Source organism: Engystomops pustulosus, chromosome 3, assembly GCF_040894005.1.
Source record: "Engystomops pustulosus chromosome 3, aEngPut4.maternal, whole genome shotgun sequence".
Taxonomy (NCBI): domain Eukaryota; kingdom Metazoa; phylum Chordata; class Amphibia; order Anura; family Leptodactylidae; genus Engystomops; species Engystomops pustulosus.
The window spans coordinates 127,681,565-127,708,763 of record NC_092413.1 but is presented as its reverse complement, the minus strand read 5'-3'; the positions used below and the strand labels follow the sequence as shown (position 1 = coordinate 127,708,763).

Here is a 27,199-nt window from a genome sequence, read left to right as displayed (position 1 = left end):
GCCGGCCGGCGCACACTATGACGTCATCAGCGACGACAACGCCACATCATAGTGTGCATCAGAAGATCGCATGGACGTGACTCTGCAGGCTAATTACAGCACAGAGAAGAAAGAAGAGAAACCGCGACGAGGATCTGGGGCCACGACAAGCATCGGGGACGCTGAATGGTGAGTATGTAAGTTTATTTTATATACAATGGGCTACTGAATATAACTTAAATGGGGGGATTGTATAGGAGGGTCAGATCTTAAATAAAAGGGGAGAATTTATGGGGAGGGCTGTTTTGGGTACTTTATATACCATAAGTTCATTAGGGTGGCACTATTTAATACATTATTAGGGGGCTGTATATTTGTATTTTTACGGGCGCAGTGTAGAGATGCCACACGGAACCGAAAACATCTTCAGGTAAATTCAACAGAGATTGTGATAGCCAGGAGAGATTATAATGAAGTCATCTTCCTGATGGGGCAGGTTCCCATAAGGTACAAGACCACTAATGTCTGTGACTGACTACTAGTATGAGACAGTGTCAGTTTGTGTAGTGTCAGTCACAGGGTGTCAGTGATCTGTGGTGTTGCATGAGGATATTGTTAGTAATTTATCTGGTTTTAGATTCTTTTTAAAGATGGGTCTGTAAATTCAGGGAGCTGTATATAGGAGGAGACCAGGGGTAGGATTTTTTTTTTTTTTTGGGGGGGGAGGGGGTAGTGGCATTTCAGTTTTCGCCTCAGGCAGCAAAAAGGCTAGTATCAGCCCTGAGCACGGCGCATCACTGAGCTGCGCTGCCACCCTCTGGGATTTATCAGGAGGATTGAGCTCCTAATAGGTCTGGCGCTTGCCGGGGGCACCATGGTAGCCTGGCACACTTCGTGCCAGCCTCTGATTGATGTGCCCTGATTTGTGTAAGGCAAAATTGACGTAATAGGAGGATTTATCATGGCCCTTTTGTTCCCACAACTACAGAGATCTATCTAGAGATCCAGCAGGTGCCGGGGCCAGGGCATAATGCGGCATTCCCCTATGTTTTTCGCAGTCCGTTGTAAGAATAAGGCTACATTTACACAAACATATGCCCGCATGGAGGAGGAGAGGTGACCCCACCCCTCTCCAGAGCGATCCACTGCACACAGCCTTGTAACACGGGGAAAGATAGGAAATTTCCAAACTTTTCCCTGTGTACAGGGCGGTGCGTTGCCGCACGTGTGCAGCCACGTATCGCTCTGTGCGCCCATTGCCGGCCTAGGGGGACGTATGTACAGCCACAAGTTGTGCTCCTAAGGCTACATTCACACGAACGTATGGGGGAGGTATATACGCCGTATATACATCCCCCATACAAGGCAATGGGCTCATGGCACCCTACAGGAGCTGTACGGTTCCGCACATGTGAGGCACCGTAGCCAGGAGAAAGATGGGACATGTCCTATCTTTCCACGGAATATGGCGTCGTGCGCCAATATTACTATAGAGAGGAGTGGGTGTTAGCAGCGCTGACGTGTGCCTGCCGTGCTACAAACGGGCACACGTCTGTGTGAATGTAGCCTAAGTTGGGTAGATTCCTGACATGACTTATCAACAGAGGGCTAGGATGTATATACTATAGTCACATATAATGGGATACTGTGTCCTGTTCCTTCCCCCTGATAGCAGATGTACAGGGTGTTTCCATCAGTCCTTACATGGACACTTATATCACTGGCAACCCCCATGAGTGTATACATGGTACAGTGGGAGCTTGCTGTATCTCTCCATACTGCGTTTCCCACAGTACATAATGTATACTATGCAGAAGAAGGATATACAATGAGGTATACAATGAGTGTATGAACAAAATGCCAAGTGAATGTAGTCTTAATCACACATCACGTTTTTTCTTAGGTACTTAAATGCCACCTAATCCGGTAAAAATAATGTTTTTTTTCCATAAGGGGATTGTCCTGCAATGCATGTCACCTTTCTGCAGTGCACATATGTGCACATACATTAGACTGCTGATCCTGCCTTATAGCGGAGCATCATGTATGTATCCAGCCGGCTTATGCCGCAGCACCACTAATAAGATAAGGCGCGTCTGCAGCCATGACTGGCCGCTCACCGGCTGTGAATGTGACCCCGGTGCTCAGCACGATGGGCCTTACCTGCGATGCTAAGGCTCCAGCTGTACAAGCGCAGGGAGCCGTTAAAGAGCTCGGACACCGCAGTCAGCGCCATCCTGTCTCCCGTGCACGGTGCGGTAATCCAGGGGATGAGCTCCGGTCAGTGACAGGGCATGGCGTGCGCGGGCCACCGGCTGATAACACACCGACGAGGATGGCGGAGGAGAACAACTGCGCCACCTCTTCACACGTGACGCGGTTACCCTGGTTACAGCCGCATTCTAGATACCGGCCCCCACTCAACACAAGGACCATTGATCTGTTGGGGCGTGGCCTGTATGTTAATGACTGAGCTGTGGGCGCGGCCGTTATGGAAGATGGTTTGACGCAGTGCCCCGGTAGACAATAGTAGTGGCGTCCCCGCGCCTCTGGGCATGCTCCATACCCTGACGGGAAATGCACTGCACAAGCGTGACTATGGATAAGGCTTGTAGCTATATACACATCTCCATAGGACCTGGCCCTCATCCGTGATGGGAAATAGCCACTTCTACCTGCTATTTCCTATCACTCGTATGGACATTTTCGCCCCCTAGCGGTCAGGTCCTGCACGCATAGAAGGTGGCATGACAGTTGGAAGGATAGAAAATGAGGTCCACCTGTCACAGCATCTATCACTTCTGACTTCACAAACACAACAGTACAGGTGACTCATGTGCAAGTACTGTGCGACACCCCTGCCAATACATGGACAGCAGAGGAGTTGCCAACAGCGCCCTCTCCAAGTTAGGCGCTGTCTGAAGGATTCATGAACCTCCCAACCGTCCCGGTTTTAGTATGACAGTCCCGTTTTTTGGGCTCTGTCCCACTGTCACGGGCGGCTGGGAGTATGTCCTGGGTTACGCCCACCTCCCCTGGTTTGTCCCGCCTCCTCCAGACACGGTAGACATGGGGGGCCAGGAGGAGGCGGGACTAGCCCCTGCTACCTCCTCACATGATATCTGCACAAGTCATGTAAGGAGGTAGCTCTGCCCCCCCCTCTCCCCCTGGCTCGAGTCAGTCAGACTCGAGCCCGGGAGAAGCGAGAATGACTGCAGGGGAACGAGGTAAGTTAAGAAAGTAAGTTTTTTTGCTTTCTACCAGGGCCACATGAAGAGGAGACCAGGAGGAGGATAGAGGACAGGCGGGCTGAAGGCTACAGAAGGAGGCTGGGGGCCAGGAGGAGGATAGAGGACAGGAATATGCTGGAGGACAGGAGGAGAATGCTGAAGGACAGGAGGAGGCTGGAGGACAGGAGGAGCCAGGGGGACAGGAGGCTGGAGAGTTAGAACAATAGAAACCGCACACTCAATTTTCGTGGTGCTCAATGTTGGATTCTCAATCCAGAAACGTCTATATAGAAGAACATGGAATACACATGGAGTAAACTTTTTTTCTTCTTTTATTTTAAAGTGCAGAAAATTCATATAGTATTAGCCTTCACCATAATGCATACATGTAAGGAGGTAAGTATAACAGATCAAATTATACACAACGTTTTGGTCATGGTGACCTTTGCCAAGTTAGATCTGGTGTCAATCAGTAGTATGTCCGGCTCGGTAAGGCTAAAGGACAGGAGGAGGCTGAAGGGCAGGAGGCTGGAGGACAGGAGGCTGCTGGAGGATAGGAGGAGGAGGCTGGAAGACAGAAGGACGCTGGAGCAGGCTGAGGGACAGGAGGAGGAGGCTGGAGGACAGATGGAGACTGGGGAAAGGAGGAGGAGGCTGGAGGCCACATGAGGAGGCTGGGGGACAGAAGGAGGATAGAGGACAGGATTATGCTGGAGGACAGGAGGAGAATGCTGAAGGACAGGAGGAGGCTGGAGGCTGCCGGAGGACAGGAGGAGCCAGGGGGACCGGAGGCTGGAGAGTTAGAACAATAGAAACCGCACACTCAATTTTCGTGGTGCTCAATGTTGGATTCTCAATCCAGAAACATCTATATAGAGGAACATGGCACACACATGGAGTAAACTTTTTTTCTTCTTTTATTAAGTGCAGAAAATTCATATAGTATTAGCCTTCACCATAATGCATACCTGTAAGGAGGTAAGTATAACAGATAAAATTATACACAACGTTTTGGTCATGGTGACCTTTGTCAAGTTAGATCTGGCGTCAATCAGTAGTATGTCCGGCTCGGTGAGGCTAAAGCACAGGAGGAGGAGGCTAAAGGGCAGGAGGCTGGAGGACATGAGGCTGCTGGAGGATAGGAGGAGGAGGCTGGAAGACAGAAGGACGCTGGAGCAGGCTGGGGGACAGGAGGAGGAGGCTGGAGGACAGATGGAAACTGGGGACAAGAGGAGGAGGCTGGAGGACAGGTGGAGGCTGGGGAAAGGAGGAGGATGCTGGAGGAGACCACATGAGGCTGGAGGACAGGTGGAGGCTGAAGGACAGGAGGCTACATAAAGAGGCTGGAGTACTGGGGGCTACAGGAGGAGGATAGGAGGCTACAGGAGGAGGCTGGAGGACAGGAGGCTACAGGAGGAAGATTGAGGACAGGAGGCTACAGGTGGAGGCTGGAGGACAGGAAGCTACAGGAGGAAGATGAGGACAGGAGGCTACAGGAGGAGGCTGGAGGATAGGAGGCTACAGGAGGAAGCTGGAAGACAGGAGGCTACAGGAGGAGGCTGGAAGACAGGAGGCTACAGGAGGAGGCTGGAGGACAGGAGGCTACAGGAGAAAGCTGGAAGACAGGAGGCTACAGGAGGAGGCTGGAAGACAGGCGGCTGGAGGACAGGAGGCTACAGGAGGAAGATGAGGACAGGAGGCTGTTGGAGGACCGGAGGAAGCTGAAGAACAGGAGGCCACATTATGAGGAGGATGTAAGGAGGGGTGGGGGTAGGAGTACAGATGACATTATGTGTAAGTTTGGGGAGATAAATAAAAGTGGAAAACCAAATGTAAAGGGAGGATAAAATTAAAGAGGGGTTTTATATGTTGCAGATTTGCATTGGGGGTATTAAACGGGTCCATGGGGAGGGGTTGGCCAAAGTAAGGGGCATTGTACTATGTGGGGACCATCAGGGTCGATATTATGCTATGCTTGTGGGTGGGACAATGGGCGTGGTTTAGAAAAAGGGGAGGGGCTTTGTCCCTCTTTCTCTCCTCCAAAAGTTGGGAGGGATGCTTCTAGTAGGTATGCCGGGTTATTAGGTAATCAGCAGCTGTAGATTCTACCTGAAAAGGCAAGGGTTAAGTGGATGTGATTCTGTCTACCAATTGCACCATGTACACTGGAGTGTGATTGGAGAGTTAGCCACCACCTGACCAGGATAACAAAACCCCTGGACAGGGAGGGACTAGGTCTCTTAGGCACAAGTCAGATCGAAGAGCACATGCCCTTTCCATGGGATAGGGCCTAACTTGGCGATCAGTGAAGGTCTCAGTGCTGAGACCCCTGGAGATTGTGAAAACGAGGGGTCCGACAGACCATACTAGTGGAGCAGATGGCCGCGCATGACTGTTCCGCTCAATTAATCTCTATGAAGCTGACGGAAATTGCTGTGCGCCGCGCTCATCCATCTCCATCAGCAGGGATTAATGGAGCAGAACGGTCATGCACGGCCGTCTGCACCATCACTCTTATGAAGCGATGACGGGTTGGTCGGACCCCTCATTTTCGCGATCTGTGGGGGTCTCAGCACTGGTATCAATGAAAGCTGTGACAGAGAAGGCAGTATAAATCACAAATTAAATTTCTGTGTTGGCACTTTGCGATAAATAAGTGGGTCTTGGTTTTAGTTTGGGCACTCGGTCTCCAAAAGGTTCGCCATCACTGGTCTACTGTATTATAGGTCTGCTCCGGTGGATCTCCAGTATAATAGGTCTGCTGTGGGGAAGGGGGCTGTCTCCATTATTATAGGTCTGCTCTGGTGGATCTCCAGTATTATAGGTCTGCTCTGGGGGGTTCTCCAGTATTATGTTCTGCTCTGGTGGATCTCCAGTATAATAGGTCTGCTCTGGGGAAGGGGGGTGTCTCCTGTATCATAGGTCTGCTCTGGTGGATCTCCAGTATAATAGGTCTGCTCTGGGGAAGGGGGGTGTCTCCTGTATCATAGGTCTGCTCTGGTGGATCTCCAGTATAATAGGTCTGCTCTAGTGGATCTCCAGTATAATAGGTCTGCTCTGGGGAAGGAAAGTGTCTCCGGTATTATAGGTCTGGTTTAGGGGGGATTCTCCTTTATTATTTGGTTTCTGGGAGCACATGTACTGTTGGGCTGTTTAGTAGTGCGCCCCCTAAAGTTGAGTGGTAACACGATGCGGCCCTCAGACGGAGTCCCCATCAGCAGCTGTACTTTGCCTCCTAGTGCTATGGTGAATAGGCCCTGAAGCTGCACGATAAATAATTCACAGTCCAGCAGTAGCGTCTCATATTCATGTACGTCACCTATCCCTGAGCTAAAAGGACAGTCCCTGTGAGGTAGTTTGTCAGACAAACAACAATGCTGTCTCCTCAGGTTACGGAGTAACAGCTTTGCTATTCGGACGTTATATATAACGTTGTACCCGCGCGTCATATCGTTACGTTGTCTACTGCCCAAAACAAACATGGCCCCGGGAGACAAGGAAGGGCATAATAGGCACTTCCGGTTCCGTTTGCGCTGGCCAATCATATCGTAGCATTGGGGATGTGGCGAATTTTAAACTAACGACTGTCCGGGCTGCGTGAGCTGAAGCTGTGGCGCTGATCCTACGTTACCGGCCTCGAAAGCTGCCGTTCCGCAGTGGGACAGTGACATTAACGGTAGCGCGGCCGATAGGTACGGGGGGACCAGTGATTTCTAGTGGTAACATTTTCTGATATACAGTGCAGGATCAGGGACCCGTCCTGGACTCCTCACCCTATCATCAGCGCCGGAGGATGCTCACTCCTGACTCACATTTACAGACCATGTTTATTAGTGTGTGCACTGTGTCCTATATTTATTGGCACTGTTTGCGGGAGCTTGCAATTTACAGATATTATGTGGAGGACAAAACTGCAATTCTGCCATTGCTTTTGTCCATTACAAGTCATGGGCACAAAGATGGTGATTCTGAATGCATATACTGTTTTTTTTTTTAAATTTATTTTTTTCCCGATTATTATGAAGTTGGGGTCTGCTTTGTGGGTACTTTTATGTTGCTAGGAGGCAAGATAAACATTTTTTTTACATTTTTTTTTTATTGTTTTTGTCATGCAATTTAAGCTGCAATTCAGAGGTTTTAGAACATTGTAGTTCTTCAGTGCTAGGCCACTGACATACAGTGCAATAATATCTTCTGACAGTGACAGACCTCTGATTTTGGGGCTGTTCTTTGACTTTTGGATACCATAACAACCCAGGGAAATTGTGGAGGGCAGCGGTGAGGTAGGTAAAGAAAATGTTCTTCCTAGTCTGATAAGTTTATCAAGTGAACAGAGATCTTTGATCCTGCTGGGTGGTCTTGTAAGATTGAATGCTGATACTTTTAGTGTATTGTTAAATTAAAGCAGTGTCCCTCTCTAAATCATTTTTGGTGACAGTGGCAGACTGTTTGTTTGTGGCCATGATGCATTTCACGGACCAACGATGTGTTGTGAATAAGCCCGATTTCTTATAATGTAAGCTTCACAATTATCTGTCAGATTTTAATTCATACCCTAATATGACGCGTTTTATTTTCAGTTTATATTGGAATAAAATGGAGGATGAAGATATTAGTGAACGAAAATTAAAGATTGCCTCCATTTTGGATAGAGTTAAAAGTTTTAAGACCAAGTATGGTAATGAAGACAATTGGACGGATGAGCTTACGTTCACCAAATCTTCTGCTGACACTACAGGTATTACAAGCATATTTGGTTTGATTAACTGTAGTCATTTAATACAGATTGTATAGGATTTTACTTCATATGTCATTAGAAATACTTTGTCAGTTCACCAATTATTTTAATTCAAAAAGCTTTTCAGCCTAAGGTCACATTCACACGACTGTATGGGGGACATGTGTATAGTCGCAAGCTTGCGGCCGTTCATACGTTCCCCAATAGAAAGCAATGGCTCCGTACAGTACATGGGGGAAAAGATGGGACATTTCAGCGCTGTGCACAATGGATCGCTATGGAGATGGGAGGGGTCACCCCTACTCCTCTATGGCCCGGCGGGCTTAGGTTATTATTAACCTTTCTCCTGATGAACCTGTTTTGCCTTACGGGTGAAACTTGTTGAGAGAAATAGATTAGCAAAATTTAGAGGGGTATGTTACTACGTATTTCATCGTGGGGCATGACTAGCTCCTACTGTGGTGCAAGGATAAATGCCGCCCCCCCTGTAACCAGATTAAAGTACATTGATGTTGTTCTTGTTGAAATGACTTTATTCTTCTTGCCACAGAGCACTCTGGTGTCTTTAATCATCTGTTAACCCCCAAGACCCCAGAAGAATGGCTGTCTTCACTACTAAAACTGGAGAGTACAGGTTTTCCACAAAGTGATCGGATACTGCTTAATAAACTCATTGATAATTACTCTCAAGCTGTAGGCGTGCTTTCTCCAGAAAAACACAGCCATAATGAAAGCTATGCAAAAATCCTTGTTCGATTTGCAGAGCTAAAAGCGTAAGTATGAGGATTATTTTTAGATTTTAAATATATATCATGGTTTATATGTTGCAGTTGGGTCACGTGTAACATTTTTACTTTTTCATATTTTAATTTTTCTTTTTAAAAGTACAAGTACAGTTATTTTTTTTATTTTTTTTTGGTGGTGGGGGTCCAAAATAATGAGGTCCGAGATGTGGGAAAAAGGGAGAGGAAAGCAAAACTAAGGGGGGTGGGGGGGAGAATTAAAAGGGAAAGTTCCTTTTCCTCTTGTAAGAGGGACTGATTTGAATGAATCTGTGTTTAATTTAGCATAATATATTTACATTAAATAAGCAACAACTATTTTTATCAAGGTGTTGGGGGTTTAATGAAACCCTTATTTACACCATGTGGTTGCATTTGACAAATGCTTCATGTAAATACTTGGTCCTTGGAAATAGACCCTTATGCTGTTTAGATCCTGCAGACCAAGCACAGTGCAGTGGACGGGAGTCCTTGCATCAAAGAGAAATACTGTATGTTGCGTTGTCTGTTAAGCACCAAACAAGACCTGATAGGCCACACTTCCAATCAAAGATATGAAGATGGCACAAAAGAAGCTGATGTGCAGTAGCCCAAAAAGTATTGGTCGGATATAATCAAATTTATACAAATAGAAAAGACTTCGGAGAAAGATAAGAATATGAAAACACATAAGTGCGTGTAACGTTTCAAGAAGTATGTCAATAACTGCTGTACTTGAACAAACCTAACCCCACCCAATGCCACTATGGCAAAACACTGGTGGAGAACGAAACATTATACAAAATAGCCTCAAAATACCGGAACACCGTGACACTAAGTATAGCAAATCATATGAGTAGCTGAAATCATGCTCCCCTATTAAATGTTACATAAATACCTTCGGTCATACATCGGATGTAAAAGATCTTTCATCCACCAGTGTTTTTCCATGCTGGCTATTGGAGGTTATGTTTTTCAAGTACAGCAGTTATGGACATGCTGCTTGCATACACTTTTAACCCCTTAATAACGCGTGCTGTAATAGTACGGCGATCATCATGTGCATGGAGAGGGCTCCCGGGTTGCAGCAAAGACTTATCGGTAGTTGCTTGCACCAATTGCGGGTGTTATTATGTCGAATGCCGCCAGCAAAGCTGCCAGGGGCTTCGCGCATAGGCATGATGTCATTGGGGAGTATGGCGTTATATGGTAGGATCAATCAGGCAACCTAGGGTTAAAGTAAAAGTAAAAATTTTCTAAAGTTAAAAAAAATATATATAATAAAAAACCCTAAAAATTCAAATCGCCTCCTTTCACTAGAACTGATATAAATAAACAAAAAAATCAAACCCATTGGGTATCGCCGCGTCCAAAAATGCCCATATCTAAAAAATATTAAGTTTTTTTCACTGTGTTTAACCCCGTAATGGAAAATGGCGCCCTAAGATCAAAATATCACTTTTTTGCCATTTTGAAAGTTATAAAAAATTCCATAAAAAGTGATCAAAAGATCGTACAGTCCGAAAAATGGTAGAATTGAAAACGTAATCAACAGTCACAAAAAATTACACCACCCATAGCTCCAATTACCGAAGTATTAAAACGTTATTAGCGCCAGAATATGGCAAAATTCTCTTCCACCCCCCCTCAATTTTAGTAAATGTATGAAAACATTATAAAACCTATACAAATGTGTTATCCCTGTGATCACACCGACCAAAAGAATAAAGTAGACGTGTCATTTGGGGCTCACATTGAAAGCTGTAAAAACCAAGCCCTTTTTCACTGCATTTGGAATTTTTTTTCTGCTTCCCAGTACACGGCATGGAATATTAAATACTGTCAGTATGAAGTGCAATTTGTTATGCAGAAAACAAGCCGTCACAGAGCTCTTTACGTGTACAAGTTATAGATTTTTGAAGGTGGGGAGTGAGAAATAAAAAATTAAAAAAACAAAAAAGGTAGTTAAGGGGTAAATGTTTTTGTCCTTTACTGTGGTCTAGGGACCTGTCACCAAATTTCGACCACCCTTACTAACAATGCCTGCAGATAAAGTTGTTCCCATATCACTTAAAATTTGCTGGCAGTAAGGCACTGTACCTTAATTACAGACGGTTTTCTGAAATGCAAACTGGCTCTCCTGGCTTACTCCTGGCTCTAACTCTTCTCTCTCAGGCTGCCAGTGAACCACACCTCATTATTTTGACTGACAGCTCTGTGTCTCTACCAATCCCTGCTCTGCCTCCTTGTACTTGGGGACTGTCTGCTAATATTCAACTACAGACATATAAATCTCTATTTACTTACAGGAAATTGGGTCCATTTTTTACATGGTGCCTTGTGTTTATCATGACATGTGACGTCATCGCAGGTCTTTTAGCCTAATAAGAATAGCAAATTGTATACCATGTATGTGATATAGGTTGAGCACAGGTTTAAAGTGTGCAGGGACTCAAGATGTGAAGATCTTAATGCTCTTTCCTTTCTTGTTTCTTGCACTGTTTAGCATACTGGACCCAGATGAGGCACGTGACCAGTTCCAGCTTGCGAGATTAAATTGCAAGAAATTTGCTTTTGTTCACGCTGCTTTTGCTCAGTTTGAGTGGTCTGAAGGTAACCTGTCACTTTATAGTTTATTCCAATGTTTTGCTGGCTACGTGTGCAATCTTTAAATTAGTTAAAGTTGAGTTTTTGATGGGGTTAGAAGGATATGTTCACGTTTCCAGAACCTGTGATTACACTGACAGCAGAATAGAATATAGTTATATATTGTGTACATGTATATACCTCTAATTTTATGGTATGTAGATGTCTTCACAGGAAAGATACAATAAAACTTTAGACCTTTAAAAACTGGCCTGTAAATGTAAATTGAAATATTTGTGGATCATGAGGATATGACTGGTACTTCTAGGACACAACCCCAACATGTCAGGCTGCTGTCTTTTGAGTTATGGTAAGACCAAGGGAGCAAATAGAGATTTAAAGGGGTTATCTGGGTTTAAAAAAAATAAATAAATAAAATAAACATCCACTTACCTCCTCCTGCGCCGCCGATGTCCCGCACCGCAGTCCCTTCGATCCGTGGCCCTGTTTGTTTACAGGGGCACGGAAGCCACGCACAGGGAGCTTCCGCTCTGCGATGTGGCCGCTTCCGCTCCGCGATGTGGCCGTTGTAAGCGCTGGGAGATGGTGTCGGATGGGAGCTTCCGGCCGGCCAGAAGCTCCCTGTGCACCCTTGTAATGAAGACCGGCCAGGGCACGGGACATCGGCAGCGCCTGACGAGGTGAGTACATGTTTATTATGTTTAAATTGCCCGCCCCAGCACTGCCCTCAGTAATTTTTAAAACCTGGATAACCCCTTTAAGATTTGGGTTGGTTAGGAAATGACGCAGAGACACAAAGTTCAGTTTAAGGCCCAGTTCACATCTGTCAGTGTTTCAGTTATTTGCATCAGTTATTTTGAGCCAAAACCAGGAGTGGTTAAAGGCATAGAACAGTTGAAAGTCTTTCCAGCGCCTACATAGAGGTGAGGTATAATGGAATAATTCTCGTCTGTGTTTTTCTTTCCATTGGAGAAGAGTGTAGCTGAAGCAAAGACTGTGGCTCTGCTCCTCACAGAGTTCAGTGTATGGAAGGCTTCCTGTCTTTATGCTTCACTTATTTTTAGTGGAGTGAATAATGCAGACTCCTATGCTCATTTTTCACCTTATAAATAACCTTTGTTGCAAGGTTAGGGAAGAGGCAGGTGCAGCCTCTTCCAGGGCACTATTTTGTTAGTATAATGGAATGAGTAGTCACCAGGTCAGGACACAAGATGGGGGACGATGAGGACTGCAAGTTTTTGGCAAGAAGATGAATATTAATGGAACATGGGTTCATGTTTGTGTATTATGAGACGGTAAAAGAGAAAAGGTCTTAAATTGAGGGAAGAACATTTGGTAAATATATTTCATGGATATTTCCCTCCTTTTTTAGTGGGAGAATCCCCTAAAGTGTTAGTGGTAGGAGCTGGGAGCCAAAAAAAGAAATTGGTTGTTAGTTACCCACAATGAGAGTTGAAACCTCCCAAGTTAGAAAATTAGAGAAACGAATATCAAAATGGTCCTGAAACTGGCAGCCTGAGCCTGAACGACAATAGACTAAAACCATATGCAGGAAGAATGGGTGGAAAAGTTTGAGGGTGTGGACCTCAAAGGGAATGTGTGAGAGGGTGTTGAGAAAATGACCTAGAAAGTGTATTTGCTAATTTTGGATATGGTGAACAATGGCTTTTACCCCTTACCTTTTTATGTATGTATGTACGTTCTAATCCAAACAAAGCTTTTTTCATATAGATACTGATGACTCTGCACATCTCCTAGAACACCAGGTGCAAGGCTGAGCTCTCAGACATGCCAAAAATTGTAGTGTGTGTCCCTAATCCTAATGTCATCCATTTCTTCCTGTCCAATTTATTGGCTGGTACACTTTGGTCATAATCTTGACATTCTCGTATAATCCCCAGTGCAGCTGCTGTCTATGTAGAACTCTAGTACAAGTGATCCATGTATAGCTGCAGGTCAGCAAACACGTCATAGGGCTGTGCTTGATAATGTTTATATCGAGACTATATTAATCTCTGCACTGGATGTTTCCTGTAATAAGAATGAACGTTGCAGAATTATTAAAGGACGACTGTTTAGGACAATTTGGGACACTAGTCCATAATCGCCATTTAGCTAGTCCCTTCATGGATGCTGTATATTAAAAAAAAAACGACAACAAGACATTTAAACTTGACTAGAGATGGGTCTGAGGTTATGGTCTTAAAGTGAGGGGAAAAAATGTGGTTCCATCAACACTCATGGTGAACCCATGGTCTGGTTTATAGCTGAAAATATAACTGAGAGGTTAATCTTATATTTCATAAAGATTGTTTGTTAGTTTTTTTTATGTAATGGGAAAGTTGCTCTACAGTACCTGTCAGTGATGCTCTGGGTGCAGAGACCAGTAAAGTCTTGACTATTCTTCTTTAGCACCTGTCATCTCCATTGAGAATGGGAATAAACAGTGTTTGAATAAAGTACTTGGCACTTCTTTCTAGTGACTGATAACCTAGACCTCCATCATTATTATACAATAGTAGGGTTGAGTTGCCAGATACACAGTCCAAAGTATTCTTTAAAGCGGTTTTCTCCCAAACACAAGTTAGGCCCAACTTGCTGATCGGCGGGGGTCTCTGTGACCCACACAGATCGCGAAAACAAGGGGCCTAATGGGGTCCTTCTATGGAGCTGACGGAAATTGCTGAGCTCTGCATAGAGATTAATGGAGCTGAATGGTCATGCACAGCCGTCTGTTCCATTAGTCTAAGGCTACATTCACACTACAGTATGGGGGACGTATATACGGCCGACGTATATAAGGCCGATATACGTCCCCCATACACTTCTATGGGCTCACGGCCATGTACGGGAGCGGTACAGTGCAGCACACGTGCGGCACCATACCGCTCCGTAGCCCGAGGAAAGATAGGACATGTCCTATCTTTCCCCGTATTACGGCGCCGTGCGCCATTAATTCCTATGAAGAGGAACGGGGGTGAGCTGCGCTCACCACCTCCACCTCCTCTCCCCACGCTGCCGTGTGCCCGCCGTGCTACGGTGCGGCGGGCTCACGGCAGTGTGAATTTAACCTTACAGAGAAACAAGGGGTTCGACGGAGGTACATGGGACCCCATTGGACCCCATTGTTTTTGTGATCTGTGGGATATGTATGGATAGGGCCTCTCTTATCTTTGTGGGTAACCTCTTTAGAAACTCATCTTAACATGATATGGTGACATCATATTACTAGGCAACTTTAAAAAGAGCAAGCAGATTCTCCAGAGAGGGTGGGACTGCAGAGCTGCACCTGTTGAAATGATTGACCTGGCTCTGAAGAACTTGCAGATGAAGAAACCCCAGCTTATTTCTGAGGAAGATAAGGAAAACCTGTCCTGTAAGTAACTGCTATGTGAATATGGCGTGTCATTTTGTTAAATGCATTTTATGACTTCATTAGATGAATTGGGATTTTGTTGCAGTGTCTAGGAGCAACACCAATAGAGAAAATCTGTCAAGCTCTGGACTGGGAAGGCCGCAGACTGTACATAGTGACAGCTCCATGGACCTCTCTACAAACGTGAACTTTTCTTTTGGGTATCATACTTAAGATTTAGCATTTAACTTTTCATTTCCTTTTCTTTTTTACACCTAAAATTTAACCTACATTTATTTATTTTTGATAGACAAAAGTTGAGCTCACCTGAAGAATGTGATGAAATGCAGAGGAATCCGCTAATGAATGTGTCTAAAAGGGTAATTTAATGTTCACCTGTGCATTACATTGCCAAATGTTGTTATATGTGATTATACACTAAATTTTATTTTATTTTAATGCTCCCTAGACATGTCAGTTGGGGAGAGTCCCTATACAGTCTTTAACTTCTCCTGAAGATGATGCCCACAATAATGACCCCATCTCCAAAACCTGTGTAAAAAGGTACTGTATTCTTTAACTTCATTTTAATTGTCACTAACTTTGCATACATCACTAGTACTGGTAAAAGTGTGTACAAGAAACTTTGTAATCTATCTTATCAAGCAAAGTGATGCCAGGCAAGACGACCAGAAGTTCACTCTGGAGTCTGATAAAGTACCGGTATATTCAGAATACATACAAATCTTTCCATTATACTTCTTGTGTTGGATCTACAGCAGATTTGGAACACAGTACCTGACTGCTAGGAATCATATTGATTACAAGAACCGAAGTTCTCAAGTGTATTGATGCAAAATGTGAATAATACCTTGTTTGCAGTGGAAGCGTGGATTATGTTTTACTGATTGATAACCAATCTGTCTAATTTTGTCATTGTGAACATAGCTTTCAGTGGGCTTCATCTACCAAAGATATGTTACTGTAATTGCATGGGGGTTTAAAAATATCTGCTTTCTTCCAAATACAGCTCCCCAGCTGACCATAGGTAGCATGTGATATTGCCACAAGCTCTACTTTACTTTATTTACAGGTCAACTTCTATACCAGCACAAACCATGGGTCAGTTGTGGCTTTGGAAGAAAGCAGCCTTAAGTTTTAACTGCTGTACAACCACTAAAACTTCTTGCCCATAGCAACAAGAGTTTAATTTTATTAAATTGCTCAGAGATGAAGATTCGTTGCTATCTGTCCTCGTTAGCAGTTAAATAGCTCTGATAAGTGGGAAACAGGATAGTCTTCCGTCCATTATGTGTATTTAAAGGGGTATTCTCGTGTGCGCACTCACATTCAGTTTCATTAAAGAGAACCCGTTATGCAAAATAATATTTTAATAAACTGCCATTAGAGAGCATTGCCTCTGTCCCTTCATTGTCCCTCTACATGCCTGTAAACCTAAGCAATGAGGTCCTAAAGCTGTATGCAAATGACCTGTGAAATGTCCAATGACGCATTAGCATATTCAAGCTGTCCACTCTATTCATGAGTGGGAGGCACAGCCACACCCCCAGTGCATGACTGACAGCCTGTATAATGGTGTGAGGCTGTATAATGATGTGCTTCCTGGTGCTGGTGGCCACGCCCCCTGCAGCCTGTGTTTGCATGTGTGTGTGTTTAGGAGAGATACAGCAGCTCCAGGCAGCCATGTTACAGCAGAACATGTCAGATTCATGTGTAGCTGATGTCTGTGTCTCTCACCTGTATATTAGGAGGATGCAGCATGTCAGCAGATGCAGCACACACACTAGCAATGCTTTACTATACATTACATACTGACATGAGCAGGGGGAGGAGAGGGGAGGGGTAACAGGGGTGACATCACTGCCTCTGACCATGTGATCAGCCTCATTTACATGATAAAGAAAATATGATTTTATAATGATTAATGTATGAAATTACTAGATAAAGGCTGTGATGGATCCTTGTGAGCTGCTCCAACAGGTAGTGACAGGACAAGTGACAAAGACCTGATGACAGGTGCCCTTTAATCTGCCATCTGTAAACATTTCTTCAATTAGATGTTATTAAAAAAAAAATGTTCCTGTGTAAAGATAATTTCTCATAAATGCAGCCATGTTGTCCCTTAGAAACGAGATAGCTTCCTCGGATACGGCCACCTCTGCTGCAGGGATTGCACAAAGAAACAAAAGGTTATTGTATATAAATGTTCGGGAGTTACTGCATGTCCCCCAGCGTCCTGTGGTAATGATTGCTGAATCCTGGTGGTCAGGCAGGACTCTATAGTGCAAGTCTGGCCACCGCTGTCAGAGTGTGACATGGTCGTATCCGAGGAAGCTATCTTGTTTCTAAGGGACAACATGACTACATTTATGAGAAATTATCTTCACACAGGAACATTTTTTTTATTAACATCCAATTTAAGAAATGTTTAATTAAATTCATTTGCCACATGTAAATGCCCAGATGGGAAAACCCCTTTAACTTGGTTTTCATACACAGTTAATATTTTACCTCCTATTATGCTCAATGATGTTTTTTTTGTTTTTCTTTTATATATTAAAAGACAACCTCTCAGTGCAATACGTGTGCCAGTTCTGCCTTCATTATCAAAACCTAGGTATAGTGGAGATGATGATCCTCTTTCTGTGAATAAGGTTAGAATTTCCTTGTACTTCTTATATTACAGGCTTGTAGTGTTTTCCATGTATATCTTTTATTTATTGCATAAATGTTTATTTGTGAACGTTATTTGATAGTAGAATGTATTTGGACATCCAAATCCTGAGAATAAAGAGGGTGCTATGCAGGGAATTGTGGCAATTGGCTTTATCAGTAAAAGACAAAGAAAAATCGATGGCACTCTCACTTAATGAAATTTAATTTTACTGAAGTTGGCTGGTCAATCATTTTTCTTTGTCTACTGTTGTCTGGTAATATGCTGAAGACTATCCTCTAACACAGCTGTGGACTCAGGAGGTGAGCTGAATGCTTCCTTCAATTTACTAATGGCAATTTTACTAATTCAAAATTATATATAAACTTGAACATGATCGCTGTCTTTGCTAGTTACAGGAATTTTGATGAAAGTCTGAGATGCCAATCTTCATACTATCTGTAAACTGGATAATACTTGAGCATAATAACATTCCAATATGTTCTTCTTAGCGGTCGTCCAGTACTAGTTCCAGCCTTAGTCCAATGAGTCCACAGTCGAATACAGAAGACAGTTTAGAGATGAAGACTCCTTCTTCTGTCATCATTAGAAGACCTGATGCAAGCACCCTTGTCCAAAAAGGGGAAGGTAATATTATATTTTACAATTGGTTTAGAGATGAGGGGAGGGGTTAAAGAAAGCGGGGGATGGACGGACACCTGTTCACACAGATTTTATTGTGCGTTGGCCGGTTCCACTTTGGCGGCACCTTATTTATTTAGAGATTCCACATCCAACTGTTACTTTAACACTGTATAACTCCTATTCTGTGGCATATACAAACACCAAACTGGTGTGATATTAACCCCTTACCGACATGTGACATAGTATTACATGCCGGGTCAGGTGCCATCTTGCTAAGGATCGTCGCTCCCGATGACGATCCATTGCTATGACAGCCTCTGGTCTTCCGAAGTTTCTGTGTGAATGAGAGCCAGTAATATATCAGGCAATATTGTTATCAATTAACTGCATAGAAGCAACTTGGGTAGCATATTTTCTTTCTTTCTGGCTGTTTCTGGAACCGGTTGTATGTCACTCAGCCCAGTTGTGATGCTGCCCAGAGGCTCTATTGTTTTTTTACTTAATCTATGTTGCTGTGTTTTTTTGTTTTTTTTTCTCTCTAATCAGATGTCAATATGGATGTTACAGACTGTACCACAGCTCCTTATAACCCTCAGGGAATGAATAAGCTGTCCGAACCTTCTCCTCAAAATGATGCCTGTGTTGTCCACAAGCGGCCAGATCCACCAAAACCCACAAATATAGAATCTGAATGGAAATGGAAAGTTCCAGAGGCGCCTAATGATGTTTTTCAAGCAGAGGTGTTTTTCTTTTTTTTTTTTTTTTTCATTTAATTACAACACTATGATTTAACAGAGTTGTATAATTTTGTTGCTTTTTGAAACTGGATGGGGCAAAAAATACATATTCCCATGAATTTATGGGGGAGGGGTACCAGAATGGCAAACAGTCCCCAGTCTACTAGTGCCACACCTGGAATTCCTGCTTCAATGAATAAACTGTGGCCAATCCTCAGACAGTTGCCCAAGGAAAATCCACATTGCCACTGGGCTTGTCCCTCTGACATGAACGACCTCATCTAGGTCCTGGACATACTAATGTCCTTTTTCTTACTTTCCAAATGTATCTAGTATAATAAAGATGCAAAGCGTTGCACAAATTTGTCCCCAGTTCCAAAGCAGCTCTTAACAGAAATGCTTGTTAACATACTCATAACATGCTTATTTTGTTGAATGTGGCAAATACAGTATCTGTCTTTTTTAGGGCAAGAGAATAAGTATGGAGCCAAGATCTTTTCCTATGTCCAAACGAGTATCTCCACCAGGGCCGTCTCGAAAGTACGATCCCGCCTTAGTCTGTGGGACTCCTGCCAAACCACAAGAAGATTATATGAACTGGTAATTGAAAATTAACTATTTGCTGCCTTTTGTTTTAATATGTTGGCTAACAATGTTTACTTGTGACTTTTCGATTTGCTAATTTCAGAGTCTATAATCTGGGCCCCATTTAGAAATCTTTACTTTGTCTGCTTTAGTTTTAGAACTCCTGTGGTGAAAAATTCTCTAGGACCCCTGTCGCTGATGTCTACTCCGTCTGACAACCGTTCCAGCTATCTTCCGCATACTCCAGCTAATTCCCTTGTGCAACCTTTTCCGGTAATATACCAATCTGTGTGTAATCTTTCTTTAATCTATATAACCAAGTAATGCTCTTTCTCTAGGCATAAAGTCATCTTGCATAGACAGATTGGTCTATACTGAACATCGACACATAGTTTTTGCCTTTGTTTTCACAGTGCATTGGTTTGTTAACACACTCCTCTGGTAAACGTATAGCCTCTCTAGCACATCTGTTAACATGGGGATATGGACTGCTGATGAATGATTCAATTATGCAAACCACACAGTCAGTTTTCTAGGCAGTCGGGGTTACTTTCTAAGTTATATATACCAGCAATGATTAGGAACAAGGCCCTCAAAACTTCACAAACTGGGCCAAGAATAATGATTCTACAATTTCCTGGTTTTGTGTGTGTGACATTTACAGCAAACTTGTATTTCCTCACAGATTGCCACATCTATTCCATCAAGTGAATGCATTGTAGTGAAAGGACGGATGTATGCAGTGTTGAAACAAATCGGCACTGGTGGATCTAGTAAGGCAAGTACAGTCTTTGTTGATCCACCTTCCTAGCTGTACAGACCATATCATGGTCACTCACACTACAAATCAACCAAATAATTGAAAGGACATGGACCGCCGTATGATTCTCTACTCCTCTGGTGGGCCAGTCCTAACCTGTGTGAATAATCTGCGCCACTTGTGTTACAGGTCTTTCAAGTCATGGATGATAAAAAACACTTGTATGCTGTAAAATATGTGAACCTGGAAGAAGCAGATAAACAAACCATAGAAAGCTACCAGAATGAGATTTCTCATTTAAATAAACTTCAGCAACACAGCGATAAAATAATTCGTCTTTATGATTAGTAAGTATTTTACCCCTCTATATATATCAAGGGCAAAATTAAGCCAAACACTGTTTATACCTACAACTTTATGTAATTTATTTATAGTGAGATAACCAAAGAACACATTTACATGGTCATGGAGTGTGGAAATATTGACCTCAATAGTTGGCTCAGGAAGAAGAAGACTATTAATCCCTGGGAACGAAAGAGCTACTGGAAGAACATGTTAGAAGCTGTACACACGATACACCAGCATGGTAGGTGCTATAGTAGAACATTATTTTTTTTTTATTTATATTAGCCAAGGAAAATGCCCTCTCCTACATGCTTAACAGCTCCTTTTACTGCTCAGATCCGTGGGGAGGAGAAAAGTGAACAAGTAGATTTAAGAAAGATATGTTTTTAAAGAGCTTTATTCTCATCTATATCTGCTAAGATATTGCTAGAAATCTGTCTTCACTGATTTCATTTTAAACGTATCAGCTTACCACATTGGATTAACATTTTCTGTCTATAATAAATCTTTATATAGTAGCATCCTATTTAGCATAACTTGGGTAAACATGGCTTACGTAAACTAGCTACTATCTTTTATATACAGAATCCAGGTTACAGCTGAATGCAGAGTAACCTGTATAATGGTATCAAGTGCCGAGGGATGACTTGGATGGGAGGAATAATAAGGGTGCTTGTGAAATGAGAGTGAAAGTTACATTGAGTTCCTGAGTGTGATAGGCCTGCTTGAAAAGAGATGTTTTTAGGGCATGTAGTCAGTGTAGTTTGAGATTAGTCTGTTAGTACTCGGCAGTGTATACCAAAGAATTGGCAACTAGTGAGAGAGAAGTTTTGAAGATGTGAGGTTTGACTTACGGTAATTATCTTGTACTCTTCAATCTGCCAGTGATATCATAATGCTTTTTTTTTTTCAATTAAATGTTTTTTAAAAAAGGGATACATAAACATACCTTATGCCAGAGGGCACATTAATGCCTGTACAAGTGTCATAGACGCTTTCCGCAAGCTGCAGAAATGAGCCCGACCTGCTCCCACTTGCTCTGCAGCACAGAGAGCCGTGGTGGGATCTGGCTGCTTCAGTGACAGCCGCATAGATTCCTGCAGCAGATGTGGTTAGAGACATGAGACACATGCAGTGCACATTCTTTCTGTGTGTAGTCTGGTCTACTCCCCTTGTCTTCACGATAACTATAATTGGCTATTAATGCATACAAATCATTACTGACCCTGTTTTCTGTGCTTAACCACTTGCCGATGAAGTAGGAGTGTGCCGCTCCTTAATTATCAGCTACTTCCCGCATTAGGACGAGCATACACATTCTGAACATCATGCTGGGAGTGGCAGTGTGCAAGCACAATAAGCTGCAGGAAACTGGCCGTAGTACAGAGCCTGATCCCTGCCGTAATGATAACGGGGAGCTGGGAGATCACATGGCAGCCGCAGGACAAGACTAGGCCTAATAATCAAACTGGCTGTTACAATACTATATATTGTAACAGAGGTCAAGGTATTCTTAGTTATATAAAAAATAAATCGATAACACCCCTATAAATATTATTAGTATTTATATATGGTGTTTGTATTATTAAAATCCCGTCTTGATTAAACTTTGTTATGCAGAGATTGTTATATTCATATTGTGTTTGTGTATGTATATTGTATAAAAATAAATAACTATTTCATAATTACCATCAAGGTTAGTTTGACCCTAAAATTGCATCAATGAGGCCAATATGTTATCTCTGCAACAAAAAGTTATATTGAACATTATAGTTCTAGTGCTCTAGTGCATTAAAGTGCTCTTTCCTGAAGGCCATTTTAAGCTAAGGGGGTTAAGTAAACTTTTATTACCACTATATAGGCCTGTGGGTTTTTAGTATTATTGGAAACTTCATACCCCTCCTTGGCTAAAAAATACTAAAAATGTTAAAGGACACCTGTCATCAGGTCTGTGTCACTAGTCCTGTCACTACTACCAGTTGGAGCAGCTCACAAGGATCCCATCCCAGCCTTTATCTTGTAATTTCATATATTAATCATTATAAAATTATCTTTTCTTTATTATGTAAATGAGGCTGGTCACATGGTCAGAGGCAGTGATGTCACCCCTGTTACCCCTCCCCTCTCCTCCCTCTGCTCATGTCTGTGTGTAATGTATAGTAAAGCATTGCTAGTGTCTGTGCTGCATCTGCTGACATGCTGCATCCTCCTGATACAGACATCAGCTACACAAGTACCTGACTTGTTCTGCTATAACATGGCTGCAGCCTGGAGCTGTTGTATCTTTCACACACACATACACACACACACATGCATGTGCAGGCTGCAGGAGGCGTGGCCACCAGCAAGCGCATGGAGCAGCTGTCAGTCAAGCACTGGCGGTGTGGCTGTACCTCCACTCATGAATAAGCTGGACAGCTTGAATATGCTAATGACTCATTGGACATTTCACAGGTCATTTGCATACAGCTTTAGGACCTCATTGCTTAGGTTTACAGGCATGTAGAGGGACAATGAAGGGATAGAGGCAATGCTCTCTAATGGCAGCTTATGAAAATATATTTAGTTTGGGGGGCTATTTTGCATGACGGGTTCTCTTTAAGAGGAGTATTTTTTTTATTTATTTTTTTAAGAATAGTGAGACCTCTGCCCTATCCATAATATTGTGATTTTACCACTGAGATCCTTATTGTCCCCTATAGCACAAAGTGGATAGAGCATGGGTGAATATGCCTGCCCACCACCTTGTTCTGGTTGTGGTGCATGCAGGATAACCATCTCTGGATGTACTCCTGATACAAAGTGTTGCAGATGTATGCCATAAAAGTAAATGGTATGCTGGTAAATTGGGCACGTCACCTCTTCATTGCCAAGGGGCGTTTTGTAAGCTCCAATTCTTGTGGTTATAGGGTATTCCAGCGCCAAGACTTGTGGATGCAAAGATCTATGATGTTTTTTGAATAATACATTAAAAAATGTTTGTCATAGGATCAAACTACTGGGGTGTTTTAACAATACAAAGTTGTTTAGTGCTGTTCTTTCTTCACGCTGTATTTAATATATTTCATATAAAGTAGTAGTTGCACATGAAACAAGAGAGAAAATTGTGTAACTATTACAAGGACAGACATGCACACACAAATAATACGGGGATGACTGTTGTGTCAAGTAAGCATAAACATTTTTGGTATTGTGGAAGTCTTCATATGTTTTGTGCTAAATAAGCTCCATTTTTGTATTCTCTGCAAATAAATACGTATGTGTCTTTTAGGTATTGTTCACAGTGATCTGAAACCAGCAAACTTCTTGATTGTTGATGGGATGCTTAAGCTGATAGACTTTGGCATTGCAAACCAAATACAACCGGATGTTACCAGCATTGTGAAAGATTCTCAGGTATCTAATATAAAACCGCTATATATATATATTTTAAAGGACATCTACCACCAGGATGAAGGATTGTAAACCAAGCACACTGACATACTGGTGTGTGCCCCCTCTGGCAGGATCCGTTCTTCTTTAAGCTTCCTATGCCCTTGTTTTTAAGGGAAACAGCTAAAAAAAATATGCAAATGAGTCTGAGGGGCGCCTGGGTCCATTAATATCCATGGAGCTTGGAGCCCCTAAGGTTCATTTGCATAATTTTAAAGGCCTTTAAAAAAAAAAAAAAAAAGCTAAAAGAAGGGCAGATCCCACCGGAGGGGGGCACACCAGTATGTCAGTGTGCTTGGTTTGCAATTTTCATCCTGGTGGTTGATGTCCTTTTTATGTTCGTTTTTAAAAAGGGCCAGAGGCTAGACTTCGGACATCCAAGGTCAGTTGCCTATGAGCAGGTTTACCAACAGATGAGATGGTTTAAACCAGATGAATGATTCTACAGGGATTGAATTATTGCCCACTGCATTAATCCACTGGAGTTGCTGTGATAGAGTTGGGTTAGGTAGGCTGCATTATATTTTTGGTACCGGTCCTCATATTCCTAGGGGTGTGAATGGTATGTTTCCCCTTCATCACGACGGCACCACCAGAGAGATAGGGATCCGCCCTCCAAGGACAGGAAACCTGAGCATAAAAAGAGGCTCCTCCTACTCCACTTCAGTTTGGTTTCCTGTCCTTGGAAGGAGACCTGAGCACGCCGTGATGAAGGTGTCCCTGCGGTGTCTCACTTACCCTTCTCTATGAAAGGAGTATGGGACGCCGGCAGTTCGATCCTCCGGTGTGGGGATGAGGTTGTGGCGTTTTTCTCCTACCTCCGGCTGTGCAGGACCGCGGTCGGAACAGAGCTGACAGGAACCTGCGGCTGCCGGCAACGGGGGTGAGTGATTACGCGCGCACCGGAAGTGACGCGTAGTCACTTCCGGTTTCAACTACGAGCGCCCGAAGTGGCGCTCGGAACAAGCAGTAAGCGCGCCGCATGTCTTCAACAGCGGTGAGGCGCACAATTTTTAATTAGTCTAAAGGAAAGTGTTCTTTCTTCATCACCTTTTAATATTCGTGTCTCGCCGCTGGCAGCCTGACCGGAAGGGGGTCAGAGGCCACGCCCACTCGGCGGGAGGTTTAAATAGAATAAGGTGCAACTGCTGAGTGCTGGTTACAAGTCAGCAGTGCAGCATGGCAGGCAAACGGGATCTTGCAGATACACCCAGGACTCCAGCCCCGGTAACTATACTGCAGGGCGGTGAGTGTTTTTCACTTCTTTGTGCTGATCTTGTAACATGTGTTATTGTTTGTCTGTCTTAGGGAGAAGAGGGGCCTAAAAAGGCTACCCGTAAGACGCACCATAGAGAGTGTAAAATTTGCGCCCATAAACTCCCTTCCAGTTATGAAAAAGCCACCTGTAACACCTGTATTGGCAAAATCTTAACTGAGGAATCTGCCGTTTGGATGGAATCATTAAGAAGCGTGGTTAGAGAGGAAGTCCAAAAGGCCAGAGAGTTGTCAAACCCACCCCCACTCACTCAGGATCAGCCAGGCACCTCCGCGGTATACGTGGCAGAAGGGTCAGGTTCGGAGGAAAAAGGTGTAGCCTCAGTCAGCGATTCAGGTTCCCTGGCCTCTGAAGTAGAACATGCGGGGCGGCCTCTGTTTAATATTGACGACTCGGATCGTCTTCTTAAATTGGTCAGGATGACTATGGACATTGAGGACAAGAAGCAACCTAAATCCGTTCAGGATATTAGGTTCGAGGGCCTTAAAGAAAGACATAAATTATCTTTTCCCCTTCATGAGACAGTGTCATCTCTAATACAGAAGGAATGGGAAAAGCCAGATAGGAAATCATATATCCCTAGATCAGTTAAGAGGAAGTATCCCTTTGACTCAGAGGTATCCAGTACATGGGGCTCTGCTCCTAAAGTGGATGCGTCTGTAGCAAAGGTCAGTCGCAGGTCTTCTCTCCCGTTCGAAGATTTAGGTTCCCTAAGAGATCCTATGGATAAGAAAATTGAAAGTTTTCTTAAAAGGTCTTGGGATTCGGCTACTTCGGCTTTTAAGCCTAATATTGCAGCCGCTTGTGTTTCCCGTTCTATGATGTTTTGGTTAGATCAGCTAGAAACAGATATTCAAAATAAGGTGCCAAGGGATGCTTTAGCCTTGTCAATTTCTAATGTGCAGAAGGGAGCCGCCTTTTTAGCAGATGCCTCTGTCGATGCCCTTAGACTTACTGCTCGGTCATCAGCATTGTCCAATTCTGCTAGGAGAGCCCTCTGGCTAAAAAATTGGCCAGGGGATGTAGGGTCAAGGAACAGACTATGTGGAATCCCTTGTGACGGAAAATTGTTATTCGGGAAGGTGTTAGAGGAATTATTGGAGAATGCAGGGAGTAGGGTAAAATCTTTTCCCTCTACCCAAGGTAGTTCCTTTCGTCCCTTTCGGAGGCCGAGATCTCAAAGAAGGGGAGCAGAAACGAATCAGAATTCCAGATCTTTTCAAAAAAACAGAGGACTCCTGTTCAATCAGCCCAGAGACCCAAAGCGTCAGAGACCTAATGCTTTATGACGCCAGGCTTCCCGTAGGGGGAAGACTAGCCCACTTTTTCGAAGCCTGGTCGGAGATATCAGACAGCAAGTGGGTGCTTCAGACAGTTCAAAAGGGCGTCTCGATGGATTTTCTATCTCTTCCTCCCTCTCGATTAGCCATCACGTATCCCGCTTCCAGAGAAAACAGAGAAGCGATGTTTACAGAAGTCCGGACCCTGGTCCAGAAAAAGGTACTGTGTCAAGTTCCGCTTGCCGAACAGGGCCAGGGATTTTATTCAAATCTGTTTCTGGTAAAGAAACCGGGGGGTTCATTAAGAGTCATTTTAAATCTAAAACCTCTAAACAGATTCCTGATTGTCCCAAAGTTCAAGATGGAGACCCTGAAATCAGCGGTAAACCTGTTGTTCCCCGGTTGTTTCATGGCCTCAATAGATCTAGCCGATGCGTATTATCACATCCCCATACATCAGGATTTTCAGAAATACTTAAGGGTGGCCATTCAGGTAGACTCGGAGGTTCATCATTATCAATACAGAGCACTACCATTCGGGATTGCTATTGCCCCAAGAATTTTTACGAAAATAGTGTCAGAAATGGCAGCCCACATACGAGAAACACAGGGGTTGTTCATTCCATATCTGGACGATTTCCTACTAGTAGGGTCATCAAGTCAGGAAGTACAAACTCAGCTATCCAGGGTTCTTCAGATATTAAAGAAATTAGGGTGGCTGATAAACAAAGAAAAGTCATCTATGGTTCCCACAACAAGAAAGCTCTTTTTAGGGACATGGTTAGATTCACAGAG

General features: G+C 43.5%; 2 protein-coding genes across 5 annotated transcripts in view; one reads left to right on the top strand and one right to left on the bottom strand.

Annotated features, from left to right (window-relative positions):
* Positions 1-2,284, bottom strand: part of ELOVL4 (ELOVL fatty acid elongase 4) — a 30,028-nt gene extending 27,744 nt beyond the window's left edge. Inside the window, exon 1 of the mRNA XM_072142072.1 lies at positions 2,143-2,284. Coding sequence (XP_071998173.1) covers positions 2,143-2,215 — 73 coding nt within the window. The 5' untranslated portion in view covers positions 2,216-2,284. The remainder of the gene's footprint in view (positions 1-2,142) is intronic.
* A 4,450-nt stretch (positions 2,285-6,734) lies between these two features.
* TTK (TTK protein kinase) overlaps positions 6,735-27,199 on the top strand; it is a 59,032-nt gene continuing 38,567 nt past the window's right edge. For 2 of the 4 annotated variants that reach the window (XM_072142070.1, XM_072142067.1), the window contains exons 1-16: positions 7,790-7,947; positions 8,498-8,720; positions 11,215-11,321; positions 14,548-14,691; positions 14,777-14,891; positions 14,981-15,050; positions 15,140-15,234; positions 17,255-17,345; positions 17,857-17,992; positions 18,536-18,729; positions 19,193-19,326; positions 19,464-19,584; positions 19,997-20,089; positions 20,261-20,418; positions 20,506-20,657; positions 23,688-23,812. In XM_072142070.1, coding sequence (XP_071998171.1) covers positions 7,806-7,947; positions 8,498-8,720; positions 11,215-11,321; positions 14,548-14,691; positions 14,777-14,891; positions 14,981-15,050; positions 15,140-15,234; positions 17,255-17,345; positions 17,857-17,992; positions 18,536-18,729; positions 19,193-19,326; positions 19,464-19,584; positions 19,997-20,089; positions 20,261-20,418; positions 20,506-20,657; positions 23,688-23,812 — 2,100 coding nt within the window. In that variant the 5' untranslated portion in view covers positions 7,790-7,805. Of the gene's footprint in view, positions 6,902-7,283; positions 7,493-7,789; positions 7,948-8,497; positions 8,721-11,214; positions 11,322-14,547; positions 14,692-14,776; positions 14,892-14,980; positions 15,051-15,139; positions 15,235-17,254; positions 17,346-17,856; positions 17,993-18,535; positions 18,730-19,192; positions 19,327-19,463; positions 19,585-19,996; positions 20,090-20,260; positions 20,419-20,505; positions 20,658-23,687; positions 23,813-27,199 lie in introns of those variants that run through there. The other 2 variants (XM_072142068.1, XM_072142069.1) reach the window with 2 other exon arrangements.